Source organism: Elgaria multicarinata, chromosome 7 (genome assembly GCF_023053635.1).
Source record: "Elgaria multicarinata webbii isolate HBS135686 ecotype San Diego chromosome 7, rElgMul1.1.pri, whole genome shotgun sequence".
Classification (NCBI taxonomy): Eukaryota; Metazoa; Chordata; class Lepidosauria; order Squamata; family Anguidae; genus Elgaria; species Elgaria multicarinata.
In genome coordinates, this window is record NC_086177.1 from 112,321,688 (window position 1) to 112,338,048 (window position 16,361).

General features: G+C 45.9%; 1 protein-coding gene across 1 annotated transcript; it reads left to right on the plus strand.

The window, feature by feature from the left end:
- Positions 1 to 494: 494 nt before the first annotated feature.
- On the plus strand, positions 495 to 13,254 carry PSCA (prostate stem cell antigen). The gene is made up of 3 exons (XM_063131217.1): positions 495 to 546; positions 9,416 to 9,523; positions 13,040 to 13,254. The coding sequence occupies exons 1-3, from the start codon at positions 495 to 497 to the stop codon at positions 13,252 to 13,254; spliced, it is 375 nt and encodes a 124-aa protein (XP_062987287.1).
- The last annotated feature ends 3,107 nt before the right edge of the window (positions 13,255 to 16,361 follow it).

Here is a 16,361-nt window from a genome sequence, read left to right on the forward strand (position 1 = left end):
ATGATGACTTAGATGCCCTCAGGCCACAGCCAGCCCCACCATAATATGCGTACACGAAACCCAGTGGAGCATAATCTACATTAATTGAAACCAATGGACCAACTCAACCTGAGCTTGATAGGGCTGGTTTGGATAAGCAAAGGCATGCCATCGTTTTAACCTTTGAACAGGAGAAATCTCACCCACCCTGTTTGAGAAGGGAGAGGGCCATTCACAAAAACTGTCCACCCCATTCCTGAACCTCTTATTTCAGCTGATTCACATTTGCCTAAAAGGGTTCAGGAACCATCGGATGAAAGAACAGATTTGTAGAGGAGGAGTGTTGATGTCTCACACTGTCGCTGATGTGTTGGAAAGAACCTGTTGGTCCTGTATGGAGCCTTAATTGATCCTCACAGCCTCACGTGGTTGTACAGTTACTTTTCTGAGCATATAAACCAACCCCAACGAAAGAGGATGTCCCATTACCGACGTGACGGATCCATTCACCAGCAATGAAGGCACTCCTGATCTTCGCATTGGCTGGAAGCCTCTTCATACAGCCAAGTAAGCCTTTCTATGGTCTTCTTCCATTCCACCATTATTTCCCCTGGGAAATTCAGCTCCCCCAGAGGTCCTGCTTACTCTTCTCCAGGCACCCCTTCTAAGTTTTTACGGAGCATAAAGTTTTATCATCCTTCTGATCCAAAACTGAGCCTTATAAGATGGAAGAGACATTATAGATAAGGGGTGTTCAGCTCACTCATGGTGAGAGAAGGTTTTGGATGGTGGGAGGAGCCCCCACTCCATCGGGGACCAAAAATGTGGTTGTGAACAAGCTGAAAACGCTGTATACCCACTGGCCACTGAAGCTTTATACCCAAATATATATAGGAGATGTAGACTGGAGGCTACCCTGATAGGCAAAGCAAGAGAAAAGGGTTCTCCAAAGTAGAATTGAAATGAAATTCCTCCCAAACATCTTCAAGAAATTTGCTGATATTCACCGGATATTCTCTGCATATTTTAATTGTCATCAGACGTTTGGAATTGGAATTTTACATGCAATCACCTTTGATTTCAACATTCCGTTGTTGTCAGGGTTTTATAGTTAGAATACAGTGGTATTTAGCATTTGGCAGTTATTGATGTGTGGCATGCAAATGAGTTTAAGTGACTGTGTTTGAGACTTGGGCCATAGCTAGACCTAAGGTTTATCCCTGGATCGTCCAGGGGTCAAACCTGTTCATCTAGGTGATACACAGGGGATCCAGTGCTCAGGCAGGGGCGAATCCTGGATGATCCCAGGATAAACCTGGGATCATCCTGCATTGATCAGGGGGTTGGACTCGATGGCCTTGTAGGCCCCTTCCAACTCTACTATTCTATGATTCTATGATTCTATGAAACCTTAGGTCTAGCTGTGGCTTCAGCATGTAACCGTATTTAGTACTGGATGACAGTTACTAATTGTCAATTTAGATACAATGCTATTCAGTATCTGACAGCATGCAGAAACTGACATGCAAAGGCATTTGTAACTGACCTGCAACGGTGTGTACTGAGAGTATTTGACAGTCAGCAATTTCATATTTGGCATCTGCCACATTCAAAACAACCCAGAGATGCTAGTATTATTATTATTATTATTATTATTATTATTATTATTATTATTATTTATTTATTTATATAGCACCATCAATGTACATGGTGCTGTACAGATAACACAGTAAATAGCAGGACCCTGCCGCGTAGGCTTACAATCTAATAAGTTGTAGTAAACAATAAGGAGGGAAAGAGAATGCAAACAGGCACAGGGAAGTGTAAACAGGCACCGGGTAGGGTGAAGCTAAACAGAAATGTTGCAAGTGTTTGCAACATTTTGCTTCAGTCCAAACACAAGCAGAATGGGCATGTAAATCAACCCCCAGAAAATAATAATAATAATAATAATAATAATAATAATAATAATAATTCTTACCCACCTCTCCATTCTGATCGAGGTGGGGAACAACAGTAAATATAAAATACATAAAACTGAATTAAAACATAATATACATTCTTAAAACACCCTAAAAACGTTTTTAAAACATGCTAAAATTACACTGTATAGGCCTGCTCCAAGAGATCAGTCTTAATAGCTTTCTTAAATGCTGATAGACTGTTAAGTTAATGAGTCTCCTCTGGCAGGCCATTCCACAGTCTGGGAGCAGCAGAAGAGAAGGTCCTCTGGGTAATGGTTGTCAGCCTAGTCTTTACTGACTGAAGTAGATTCTTCCCAGAGGACCTGAGTGTGTGGGGCGGATTGTTTGGGGAAGGCAATCCCGCAGGTAGCCTGGACCCAAATCATGTAGGGCTTGAAAGGTGATAACCAACAGTTTATACTTCACCCGGAAACTAATTGGCAGCCAGTGAAGGGATTTTAAGACTGGTGTGATGTGGTCACCCCTAGGTGTACCAGTGACCAACCTGGCTGCCATATTTTGAACTAGTTGAATTTTCCGGACTAATCACAAAGGTAGCCCTGTGTAGAGCGCATTGCAGAAGTCGAGCCTCGAAGTTACCAGTGCGTGCACGACCGTCTCTAGGTCTTCCGACATGTTCGTACAGAGGGAAGCTGACAGTAAAGGGAGGGCACAGCCTTATCTTTCTTCCAGCTCTGCATTCTGGGCATGTATGTGTAGACCATGGCCAAGAGGCAGAGCGTTTGTGTGTTCGATTGTTTGCTTGCTTGTTTCTAATGTCTCTATACCACTTGATATACTAAAACCCCATAGCGGTTCGCATTAAAAAAATACAATATGACAAGAAAAGAAAAAGATAAAATAATAAATAACAATAAAGCAGGAAAGCAACATAATCGTTTACAGGTCAGCGAAAGCCTGGGTGAACAGATATGTTTACAAGAGAGGCATTTAAAAGTTGCCACTGTTTCTGCCTCTCAAACTGAACATGGTAGAGCGTTCCAGAGGGTGGGTGCCGCCACTGAGAAAGCCAACTTTCTTGCCATTACCTGGCCAATATTACATTGGATGCAGAGCAACTGGTAAGGTCTCCTCAGAAGATCTCAGGAGTCAAGTAGATACATACCAAAAGGTAGTTAGCTTGCTTTTCCCTAGGGCCATTTTGCTCTACAACGACTGTTATTCCCTGGGGCCATTCTGCTCAGTGTGACACTAAGCATCCCTCCATGACTTTGAGCACTGTTTAGACCCTGATTCTAATACATCTTTCCATTCTTTAGATCTCGATATGTCCTTGCCCATGACCTTCATTCCTCCACCTCCACCACCTTCAGCTACCCAAAGCCACCTACCCCTCAAATGACTCTAACTTTTACCTCTAGTTGCCCTTATGCTTGGAATTGTCTTCCAGAACACCTGAATGATGCTCCCTCTCTTACTAGTGTCAAATCCCTCCGCAAACACCAACTTTTCCATGAAGCTTTTGACACTCTTGATCATCCCAGAGTGCAGGACACAGAATAACAGGTTCAAGTTACAGGAAGCCAGATTCCGTCTGGACATCAGGAAAAACTTCCTAACTGTTAGAGTAGTATGACAATGAAACCAGTTACCTAGGGAGGTTGTGGGCTCTCCTACACTAGAGGCCTTTAGGAGGCAGCTGGACAACCATCTGTCAGGGATGCTTTAGGGTGGATTCCTGCATTGAGCAGGAGATTGGACTCGATGGCCTTATAGGCCCCTTCCAACTCTATGATTCTATGATTCTATTGCACCTTAGTCCCTTTTCCCAACAAGATCTTGATAGATCCAGTTGCTTACCATGAGTCCAAGGGAAAGAGGGAAGAGATTTTGGCTGGGAGGTGGAGCTGTGGCTTTTCTAGGCTTAGAATACGATGTCTCCTTCCTTGCTTGTGTGAATATCTCACTCAAATATCATCTGAACTGGCTGGGTGAAAGCTAGATCTCTGTGTGAATTCTTGAGAACAAAATTGCTGATAGGAAATATGAGGGAACGGAGATGAAGTCAAAGGGCATGTCTACACCAGCTCATTTTTCTGGGGCCATCCCTAGATTGTCCCTGTGCATCCAAATGGCACAGGGGATAAGAACATAAGAAGAACCCTGATGCTGGATCAGACCAAGGGTCCATCTAGTCCAGCATTCTGTTCACACAGTGGCCAACCAGCCATCGGCCAGGGATGAACAAGCAGGACATGGTGCAACAGCACCCTCCTACCTATGTTCCCCAGCAACTGGTGCACACAGGCTTACTGCCTCAAATACTGGAGATAGCACACAACCATCAGGGCTAGTAGCCATTGATAGCCTTTGCCTCCAGGAATTTATCCAACCCCCTTTTAAAGCCATCCAGATTGGTGGCCATCACTACGTCTTGTGGTAGTGAGTTCCATGGTTTAACTATGTGCTGTGTGAAGAAGTACTTCCTTTTATTTGTCCTGGATCTTCCACCAATTAACTTCATGGGATGACCCCATTGGGTTCTAGTATTTTGAGAGAGGGAGAAAAATGTCTCCCTGTCCACATTCTCCACACCATGCATAATTTTGTACACCTCTGTCATGTCTCCCCTTAACCTCCTTTTCCCCCCCCAAACTAAACAATCCCAGTTGATGTAATCCCAGGGGCAAGCAGAGATGACCCCCCCCATTTTTGCAGAATAACTGATTGCCCAGTCATCCTGATTTTCCCCACAGTCCCGGGACCATCCCGAGGACCGCAGGAGGTGTGGGCACCCATCCCGGCTTCTCCTTCCTCCCCACGAGTAGCGGGTCTGGGCATGGAGCTGTTCAGGGGGGCCTTCAGGGGTGGGGGGCAGCAATTTCACCATCCCAGGGATGGCAGGGGGTGGGCACTTCTTCTTTTTTGCTGCACACGCACATGGCTCCTCTTCTGAAAAGAAAAATGGTGGCCGCAACATCTTTCTTCCCTTCCAAGATGTCACACAGCTGTCTAGATGCTGGGGGAGGATCGTGGAAGCAGGTAAGTCCACGTTCCTCCCGCCTCCCTCCCCCTACACACTTAGGTGTAGACATGCCAAAAGATTCAGGGTTAGAGTTTCAAGAATGAATGGGTCTATCATAAGGAGGTAAAGAAATCTCTGAGTAAATGTTCCAAGACATAGAGATCTTTATGCTTTCTAATGGAAACATGAGGGTTTTGCAGAGCATGGTTCTTTCTGCATCCAGTCCTCAAAACATGTCCATCCTTTCTTCAGCAATAATTGCAAACTAATGTGTACCTACTGAGTACAGCCACACCGCTTCTGGATAGATGCATATTGGTCAAGCATCACAGCATAGCACGGAACGTGCCCATTTCCTGCGCTGACGAACACCACTAAGAAACTGTTATCCAAAATACCCAAGAGTCATAAAGAAAAATACCAGATCTTGCATTTTTATTATCACCTTTATTTCATTGTAACTTTACGTGCCCTATTTCAGTTCATTCCCCTAGTTCTTCAGCGCAGCCCTCTTTTTGGAATTGCAACATGACTTCTAACGCAACATAGTGGTGGAGAGCAATGACCTAGAACAAGGCCCTGGGGGGATGTGTACAATATAAATTTAAATCAGTTTCGGAATTGTTAACTATCATGACTTCCAAGCAAAGTTCCCTCAGCTCCACATTTCTCATGATCATGAGCAACAGAATATATTATATAAAATGGGAAATATTTATGTTGCTTTCTTATAGAATCATAGAATCATAGAATAGCAGAGTTGGAAGGGGCCTACAAGGCCATCGAGTCCAACCCCCTGCTCAATGCAGGAATCCACCCTAAAGCATCCCTGACAGAGGGTTGTCCAGCTGCCTCTTGAAGGCCTCTAGTGTGGGAGAGCCCACAATCTCCCGAGGTAACTGATTCCATTGTCGTACTGCTCTAACGTCAGGAAGTTTTTCCTGATGTCCAGCCAGAATCTGGCTTCCTTTAACTTGAGCCCGTTATTCCATGTCCTGCACTCTGGGAGGATCGAGAAGAGATCCTGGCCCTCCTCTGTGGGACAACCTTTTAAGTATTTGAAGAGTGCTATCATGTCTCCCCTCCATCTTCTCTTCTCCAGGCTGAACATGCCCAGTTCTTTCAGTCTCTCTTCATAGGGCTTTGTTTCCAGACCCCTGATCCTCCTGGTTGCCCTCCTCTGAACACGCTCCAGCTTGTCTGCATCTTTCTTGAATTGTGGAGCCCAGAACTGGACCCAATACTCTAGATGAGGCCTAACCAGGGCCAAATAGAGAGGAACCAGGACCTCACGTGATTTGGAAGCTATACTTCTATTAATGCAGCCCAAAATAGCATTTACCTTTCTTGCAGCAAATAAACAGAACTCCCCACTTAACAGGGAGCTGAAATCCATGGCACTGGAGCAGTCTGGGGTGATGGGATGCCTGCTATGTTAATTGGGGCTCTGATTGGCTTGATGGGGGCTTGTTTACAGGACCAACCAGATGGAAAACCTTTGCCCTCAGCCTGCATAAGAAGCATTGTATAGCACTGGGGTCACCCACCTACCCACTCCTGGTGGTAATAGGTCTTGCAGTGGACAGACATGGCTGGGAAGGAATTTTACCTTCATTCCCTTTGGCAATACACATTTTTTTTGCCTTCCCCATTGCAACATTACTTCTGTTGTAAATTGGTTGGCCGGTCCTGTAGATAAACTTTCGGAAGATGCTTCATCCGATAATGCTTCATCATGTTACAACTCAGTAAATGTGATAGGCGCTGGACTCCCATTTGTGAGGGGGAGGGGGATTAGGCTCCCTGCACCCCCACAAGTGGGGATCCCCTTAAGAATCTTGGTGATGTGAATCGCCCAGGGAGCTTCAGCTATTGGGCGGTATAAAAATGCAATAAATAAAGAAATAAATGTGGCACCAAGTCCAGACCAGCATGGGGGCTGCAAGCCTACCACATCTAGGGTGGTGGGGAAAGGGTTCAAATTTGTGCCGTGTGCACAAATGTGACCCCGGATCCCTGCCATCCCCGACCAATGCTTCTGGCATGCAGGCCAGGAGGGGAGGAGTCAGCCAGCAGGAGGGCTGCCTGATGTGAGTATCCATGTTCCACGCCTCCACCAATCCTGATCAAACTAAAACCAGGAAAAGTTGTTGTTGTTGTTTATTCGTTCAGTCGCTTCCGACTCTTCATGACTTCATGGACCAGCCCACACCAGAGCTTTCTGTCGGCCGTCACCACCCCTAGCTCCCCCAAGGTCAAGTCTGTCACCTCCAGAATGTCATCCCTCCATCTTGCCCTTGGTCGGCCCCTCTTCCTTTTGCCTTCCACTTTCCCTAGCATCAGCCTCTTCTCCAGGGTATCCTGTCTTCTCATTATGTGGCCAAAGTACTTCAGTTTTGCCTTTAATACCATTCCCTCAAGTGAGCAGTCTGGCTTTATTTCCTGGAGTATGGACTGGTTTGATCTTCTTGCGGTCCAAGGCACTCTCAGAATTTTCCTCCAACACCACAGTTCAAAAGCATCTATCTTCCTTCGCTCAGCTTTCCTTATGGTCCAGCTCTCGCAGCCATAGGTTACTATGGGGAATACCATTGCTTTAACTATGCGGACCTTTGTTGTCAGTGTGGTGTCTCTGCTCTAAATATGTGTGGCCTTTCCCCCTTCTTTCTCTTTCTGGACCCAACTAGCCAGTACCCACACAGTTTATTCAGAATTTGGAGCTTTGCTTGCTGCAGAATTTGTACAAAGGACACAGTGAAGGCTGAAGGCTCCGATGTCAGCGGAACAGTGAATCCTCTCCGGGTTTCAGTCACAGCCAGTCAGAATTCTAAAGGAGCTCTCCAAGTTGTGGAAGGACCTTGGAGAGCTCCTTTAGAGTTCTGACTGGCTGTGACTGAAACCCGGAGCGGATTCACCGTTCCGCTGACATCAGAGCCTCCACTGGAAGGACGTATCACCCAGCCTGTATCTTGTGGTCAATTTGTTTCTCAAGACGTGGCTTCAAGAGCAAAACAGAAATGTCTTCACTTCTAAATGTGACACGCAGACGTGAGAATATACACACACACAATCCAATGTCAAAAGGCCATTGTTAGATTTAACTACATTTTTCATCCTAAATTCAAAGCTAATGTGTGGCTTCGTAATCTTGGATTACGTGGTCCAAGCTCCCACCTAAGAACATGGAATCCAGCACGGATTTGGGCAAAGGTCCACCTAATCAAGCATTGTGGGTTGGATCCAGATTTAGCAATACTTAGAGTAGACCCATTGGAACCAATGGGAGCTAATTGAAACATGATAAACTCAACTTTGAATGATTTCATCACGTCTATTCTAAGCATGACTAAGGCTGCAATCCTGTGCATGTTTAGACAGGAAAAAGTCCTGCAACTCCAAACTGGGAGTTTTAGGCTTTTTTTTTCCCCTGCGTAAACTTGCATAGGATTGGGCCCTAAATCTGTATCCATCCCTGTTTCAACAGCACCCAGCCAAAAGCCACTGTGAAGGTCACAAAGGCCACTGCTAGACAAGGAGTTGTGAGGCCCAGTCTCCCTGCTGTGCATCCAGATGACGCACAGGGGATCCCGGGGTCAGGCCTGGCTAAGTCCTCCCTTGACCCGGGATAAGTGGATCCGCTTATGGCCTGGCTTTTCTGCAGCCCCGGGCTGAGGCCGGGCTGCGGAAGGTCTAGCAGGGTCAGTGGCTTTTCCCGGCTGCTCACTTACTTGCGAGTAGCAGGGAGAAGCCACGCACTGGGCACAGCATTCCATAGGAGCGCTGTGCCCATCAGGTGGGGGGGATTACAGGGGGGAGATGGGGGCCGGGGGAAAGAGTGGGCCCGGCAGGAGAGAGGAAGGGAAGAAGAACAGGGATGGGCATGGCAGACAGGGGGGAAGAAGAACAGGGACAGCATGGCGGACGGGAACAGGGCATGGCAGAGGGGCGGGAAGAAGAACGGGGACGGGAATGGCGGACGGAGACAGGGCATGGCGGACGGGGAAAGGGCATGGCGCACAGGGGGAGAAGAACCGGGACAGGCATGGCGGATGGGGACAGGGCATGGCAGAGGGGCGGGAAGAAGAACGGGGACGGGAATGGCGGACGGAGACAGGGCATGATGGGCGGGGGGAGGACGAGCGAGCGGGCAGGGGGGCATCAGGCATTGTGGGGGGGGAATCAGGGGCAGGGAGAGCGGGGAACTCTTTATTTTTTTAAAAAAAATTACTCTTCCGTTGGTGCGCTCCTGCACACATGGCCCCTTAAGGAAAAAAAATGGAGGACGTGACGGGGCTTCCCTCGGCCCCATCACGTCTTACGTGTGGATGGGGCCTACAGGCCGCGCTACTTCTAGCACAGCCTGGCCCCTCCTCCCAAACAGATTATCTGGTAGGTCTAGCAAGGCCCAAAGAGTGCGTCTTTTTCGCTTGTAAGTTGGATTTTTCCCTCCCAGCCTCCACCATTAAAACGTTTCTATCTCTTGCAGCCGGTTCACTCAAGTGTTACACGTGCAGCACCCAGGTCAGCAACAACAACTGCAAGGCACCGGTAAACTGTGATGCAACTGCAAAAGCGTGCAAAACGGACGTAATCGGTAAGACAAGCCCTAGGCCTTCGTTCCCCTTGGTCTGTTGGCTCTTGCTGCAGCTTCATCCCTGGCAAATATTGGAACCAAACTAAAACGTTGAAGGTGTTTTTTTTTCTGTTTTCATTTTTGCTGTTCCAGAAGTTAGTAGTAGTAGTAGTGGTATCCTGCCTTTTGCCCAATACTGGGCCTCAAGGCGGTCTTACAAAGTTTAAAACATACATTGTAAAACCTAGGAAAAGAAATATAAAAAAAAAACTTTTAAAATACACAACAAAATTATAAGTCATTAACATAGATGGAGGACTAAATTACTCTCCAAAGGCCTGCTGGAACAAACAAGTTTTATCCTGCTTCCGAAAGCCCATCAAGGAGGGAGCCAGCCTAGCTTCCCTGGGAAGAGAGTTCCAAAGCACTGGAGCAGCCACCGAGAAGGCCCTCTCCCACGTTCCCACCAAGCGCGCCTGTGAAGATGGTGGGACTGAAAGAAGGGCCTCTCCAGAAGATCTTAAAGCACGGGCAGGCTCATAAGGGAGAATACGGTCTTTCAAATAACCTGGACCCAAGCCATATAGGGCTTTATACGTCACAACCACCACTTTTATCTCCCCCTTTTCAATCCAAGACACCAAATCCTTTTTCATTTTCATTCAATTTCCTCTATTCTTAATTGTGAAGGAGTTGTTGTTTTTAAAAGGAGGCCCGTGGTCTCTTTAATTCTTGGCAGCTTCTGCCAAATTCTGTTTATTTTCCAGTAGCGTATACTTCTTTTTTGTTTTCTGCTCTCTGTCCTACCCTGCCCCTCCAAGTACTTTCAGATTTTATATTTTTTTAGTTGATGTATCCTTACGGTATGGCTTACCCTAAGTTAAGTGAATATAGGATTGCAGCCTTAGAGATGACTTCAAAAGTCCTGATAGACAATAAAAATTCTGAATGTTTATATGTCTCCAAACAATCATGTAAACTTCTTCAGCAAAGGAAGCTCCATACTGGTTCCTCTCTATTCGGCCCTGGTTAGGCCTCATCTAGAGTATTGGGTCCAGTTCTGGGCTCCACAATTCAAGAAGGACGCAGACAAGCTGGAGCGTGTTCAGAGGAGGGCAACCAGGATGATCAGGGGTCTGGAAACAAAGCCCTATGAAGAGAGACTGAAAGAACTGGGCATGTTTAGCCTGGAGAAGAGAAGATGGAGGGGAGACATGAGAGCACTCTTCAAATACTTAAAAGGTTGTCCCACAGAGGCGGGCCAGGATCTGTTCTCGATCCTCCCAGAGTGCAGGACACGGAATAACGGGCTCAAGTTAAAGGAAGCCAGATTCCAGCTGGACATCAGGAAAAACTTCCTGACTGTTAGAGCAGTGCGACAATGGAATCAGTTGCCTGGAGAGGTTGTGGGCTCTCCCACACTAGAGGCCTTCAAGAGGCAGCTGGACAACCCTCTGTCGGAGATGCTTTAGGGTGGATTCCTGCATTGGGCAGGGGGTTGGACTCGATGGCAGTGTAGGCCCCTTCCAACTCTGCTATTCTATGATTCTATGATAATCAAGATTGATTGATTGATTATATTTTTATGCTGCCCATCAGCTGAAGCTCTCTGGCCAGTGCACAATTAAAAACCATAAAATACAAGTATAAATTTAAAACATTAAAAGTTTAAAAGTCAATATGAAAGCAGCTACACTGAAGACCAGGGAAAGCCTGTGTAAAAAGGTATGTCTTCAGGAGGCGTTTAAAAGATGTTATGTTTTCCGCCTCCTGAACCGCATGAGGGAGGGTCCTCCAGAGGGTGGGTGCCGCCACACAGAAGGCCCCGCCACTGAGGTTCTTCATGGCGACATCCCGTTCGTCTCGGAATGGCCAGCAGGGCCTCCTCTGAGGATTGTAGTTGTCGTCCGGGTGCATATAAGGGAAGGCGGTCTGCTAGGTATCCTGGTCCCAAGTTGTTTAGGGCTTTATAGGATAACAAAATTATTATTATTATTATTATTATTATTATTATTTATTTATTTATTTATATAGCACGATCAATGTACATGGTGCTGTACAGATAACACAGTAAAAAGCAAGACCCTGCCGCATAGGCTTACAATCTAATAAGTTGTAGTAAACAATAAAGAGGGAAGGAGAATGCAAACAGGCACAGGGAAGTGTAAACAGGCACCGGGTAGGGAGAAGCTAACAGTATAGAGTCAGAACAAACTCAATGTTTGAAGGCTATAGGGAAAAGAAAAGTTTTTAGCTGAGTTTTAAAAGCAGTGATTGAGTTTGTAGTTCTCAAGTGTTCTGGAAGAGCGTTCCAGGCATAAGGGGCAGCAGAAGAAAAAGGACGAAGCCGAGTAAGGGAAGTGGAGGTCCTTGGGCAGGTGAGAAGCATGGCATCAGAGGAGCGGAGAGCACGAGCGAGGCGATAGTGTGAGATGAGAGAGGAGAGATAGGCAGGAGCTAGACCATGAAAAGCTTTGAAGGTCAACAGGAGAAGTTTATATTGGATTCTGGAGTGAATTGGAAGCCAATGAAGAGATTTCAGAAGTGGAGTGACATGGTCAGAGGGTCAGAGCGGCGGGCCAAGAAGATGATCTTAGCGGCAGAGTGGTGGACAGAGACCAGCGGACTGATGTCAGACGAAGGAAGGCCAGAGAGAAGAAGGTTGCAGTAGTCCAACCGAGAGATAACCAGTGCGTGAACATAACCTTGTATGTGGCCCAGTAGCTAACAGGCAACCACTGCAGTTCTTTTAATACAGGTTTTATATGAGCAGAGCTAGGCGGCCCCGTGAGAGCTCTAGCTGCTGCGTTCTGCACTAGCTGCAGTTTCCGACCCACGCGCATGGGTAGCCCCACATAGAGTGCATTACAGTAGTCTAATCATGAGGTTACCAGTACATGAATGACCGTGGCAAGCTATCCCTATCCAGGAATGGATATAGCTGGTGTACCAATGAAAGCTGATAATGGGCGCTCCGGCCACTGAAATCACCTGGGTCTCCTGTGACAGAGATGGGTCTGGAAGCACCCCCAAACTAGGGACCTGCTCCTTTGGAGGGAGTGCAACCCCATCCGGAACAGGTAACCCCCTGCAATTCCCAGACCAGGGAACCAGACCAGCCCACAAGACCTCTGTCTTATCGGGATTCATCTTCAGTTTGTTTGCCCTCATCCAAACCATAACTGTATCCAGGCACTGGTTCAGAAAATGCACGGTCAGGGAGGTGACATTTAGGTTTGGAGGAACCATTTCATGGCGCAGGTCCACATGGTTCCTGGATCCAAACATGTCATAGAAAGAAGCCCCGGGCTGTTTCCTTCCAATAGGACCGTGAGTAGCTCCCCTCATGGGCATCATGGTTTTACGTTTTTGATGGTTTTAAATTTTGTATACTTTTTTTTTTTACTGTTTACTGTTTTTAACTTTTGTAAACCACCCAGAAAGCTTCGGCTGTGGGGTGGTATATAAATGTAATAAATAAAAAATACTAATACTACTAATAATAATAATAATCAACTCTGCCAATCTTCTTTTCAGCTGTCGTGGGACTTTTCAACGTCATCTCGAAAGAGTGCACTTCAAATTGTGATCCGCACTTCAAGGACTTCACTGTCGGCAAAAGGAACATTACCTGCTGCACCACGGACCTCTGCAACGTCAACAAGGCCCACAGCTTCAGTACCAACTATGCCCAGGTGGCCTTGGCTGTTTTTACCAGTGTTGCGTGCATCTTTCTCAAAGGCGGACTGTGAAGGGCAAGGCAGGAGGCAAGGGGCGTGTAGCCGCATAGAAGAGAAACAAAATCTAGATTCTTTCCCACCAAAGCTACATTAAAAAAAAAAATCACACTCTAGGGTTTTGCTGCATATATCTGTTACGTAGCATTAATGGCTTGCTGTCACTTTGAATGCCGAGAGCTTTTTAGAGCTAGTTATTAGGGATTATGGGGGTTATTTTTGTGCCCTTTGCATGCATAAGAGATGGTGTGCACGTCAGATTGTAGTGTGATGTCATTTAGGTATGCAAGCAATGCATCTTCTGTACAGACGTTCTCTTTAACTAGGTGATGGCTGATGAGGAAACAAAGCCCTATGACGAAAGACTGAAAGAACTGGGCATGTTTAGCCTGTGGAAGAGAAGATTGAGGGGAGACATGATAGCCCTCCTCAAATCCTTGAAAGGTTGTCACACAGAGGAGGGCCAGGATCTCTTCTCGGTCATCTCAGAGTGCAGGACACGGAATAATAATAGGCTAGCCGGTGGAACAAAAAGTAGCTGTGATGGGCTTGCTTGTATCCCTTGGGTATCCCTGTCCCAAAACAAGCAGGACTCATTGGATAAGGAATAAAAGCTTAGCCAGGTCTCATACGAAGAAGCTTTTACTTGCTGATCAGACTTTATGACTGATCCAGTGTGCTATTTTTATCTTGCATTTTTATTCTTATCTGTAGGCCACTGTGGAAACATTTTACATTGAAGGGTGGCATAGAAATCCTTTAAAAAAAATACATAAGGTTTTAAAAGGTCTCCATGTTGCCTCTATTCTCCTTTAAACAAAAAAGAAGTGCATTGCTATGAACTCTGTGATGAGAAAATAATCAAAGTTAATGGTAACTATGGTAAGACAAAAGGTTCAACAAATAACCAAAAGAACCAAAGTGATGTATTTAGGTTATTCAAGAAAAATATGTGGTTGTAGTTGTTTTCAAATTATCTTGTGATTTGTAATGACTAAGATTGCCAGACATGGATTTTGCATTGAGCAAAGAATGTGTAAAGAACTGTAAATAATAAATTTTTAAAAGTTTGTGTGCATGGGGTTCCGTTTTGTGTGAGGTCACCCTGCGTTGCTTTTCAGAGGAGTTCTGCAATCCCTCCCACACCTTTCTAGTTCAATAAGAAACAAAATAAGAAACTGACTTGCTGGATTTTTGATGTTTCTTCCGAAAGAACTAAGTAGTCCAGTGGAGAAGCCCAGTGCCACTTCCAGGGAGGTGGGGGGGGAGCTTAGATAACATATCCGGAGTGGCCCCACCTCCATCCACTGCTGCCCATTCACTTGCCCTCTTCTGGGCCCAATCCACATGGACACCCAGGGAGAGAATGCAAGGGCAGTGGAGGCTGCTGTCACTCACTCAGGTGGACATGCATCCACAGGAAAAGGACCTTGGAAGCTCCATATTATTCAGTTCTTCTATGCAGTGAGCTGCACATCGTCTGTCCAAGAGTATGTCCAACTCAAGAGTGTCATTAGAGAAAAGAAGCACTCTTCAAAGACTTGAAAGGTTGTCACATGGAGGAGGGCCAAAATCTGTTCTCGGTCCTCCCAGAGTGCAGGACACGGAATAACGGGCTCAAGTTACAGGAAGTCAGATTCCGGCTGGACATCAGGAAAAACTTCCTGACTGTTAGAGCAGTACAACAATGGAACCAGTTACCTAGGGAGGTTGTGGGCTCTCCCACACTAGAGGCCTTCAAGAGGCAGCTGGACAACCATCTGTCAGGGATGCTTTAGGGTGGATTCCTGCATTGAGCAGGGGGTTGGACTCGATGGCCTTATAGGCCCCTTCCAACTCTAATATTCTATGATTCTATGAAGTCCTGGCCATCTGGGAACAACCTTGGATTCTGAATCAGTCAAGCAAGGCCACCATCAGCATAGGCTTGCCTTACTAAGCTCCATAGCTCAGGACTGTGGGGTCAAATACCATCTAGATCAAAGTGCCATTACTGGGTAATGTTGATCGGTAGGAGTATTCTAGAACCAAACCAGGCATGCCGGGAATAAGTGGCCCAAATCAAGCATTTAATGACAGAAAGTAGGTTTGTCTTACCTACTCCTTACCTTGCAAGATCGTGTCCTCACTGTGATCTAGTGACACAGCCTCACAAAGCCTAGTTTTTGAGACATTCTCTTCAAAAAGAATCCTTCATTCTAGAAAGCAAATTCTCACACTCAGGCCGTAGCTAGACCTAAGGTTTATCCCAGGATCACCCCAGGTTCGTCCCAGCCTGAGCATTGGATCCCTGAACAGGTTTGACCCCTGGACGAACCAGGGATAAACCTTAGGTCTAGCTATGGTCTCAGATGTCACCTGGGGTTTCACACTAGCTGTAAAATATCTGGAATTAAATATCCTTTGGCAAAGTTTCCAAGTAAAACAATTCTTCAAAAAAAGAGATGCGGTAGTAAACCCATGTATTGGGGGGGAATCAGTTCAGGTTGTTGTTGTTTTTATTAGTGACTTCCTTGATTTCATAGTTTCAAACCACTATGAGAACTGAAACTCAGCTCGCCTTCAAAATTCACACTCCTCCAAATTTTACAGTGGGAAAAAATGCATACATAAATGCATCTATTAGGGCAAATAACATTCAAACGTGCATTATATTAGGGGAATTGCTTGTAAGATTTGTATACATTAGACAATGAGGCATACAAAACCGCATGTAACAGGAGAAATTTGTATAAACATGCCTCTTGAATTTTTATGCAAACTTAAAAAAAAATATCTCAAAGTCTAGGATGAAATGAATTTAAGACTGGCAAAATTCTCAAACTTTGAGATGAACCAAGCTTAAGATCGGAAAAACGAGGCTTGAGAGAAACAAAAATTGACAGATTCATCCATTCCTACCATGTCGGGACTCTACCACTTTGGATTAGAGGTGGGGCTCAGATGATAGGATGCCTCCTCATAAACAGCAGAAGAAGGGGAGGGGAGAGAGATTCCTACACTCTGTGGAATGTTCTCGGTATCTCAGTCTTCTGTATGCAAGTGATTTGTTTGTGTAAAGGAGCATCCCTTCATATGTGGATAAGCATATGTGGTTGGGCTGTGGCTCAGTGGTAGAGCAC

Excerpts from the sequence above, each read along its gene's own strand:
- PSCA (XM_063131217.1), top strand. The coding sequence starts at position 495 with ATGAAGGCACTCCTGATCTTCGCATTGGCTGGAAGCCTCTTCATACAG. Across the intron at positions 547-9,415 it reads AAGCCTCTTCATACAGCCAA|CCGGTTCACTCAAGTGTTAC; the intron begins GTAAGCCTTTCT and ends TATCTCTTGCAG. Across the intron at positions 9,524-13,039 it reads GTGCAAAACGGACGTAATCG|CTGTCGTGGGACTTTTCAAC; the intron begins GTAAGACAAGCC and ends TCTTCTTTTCAG.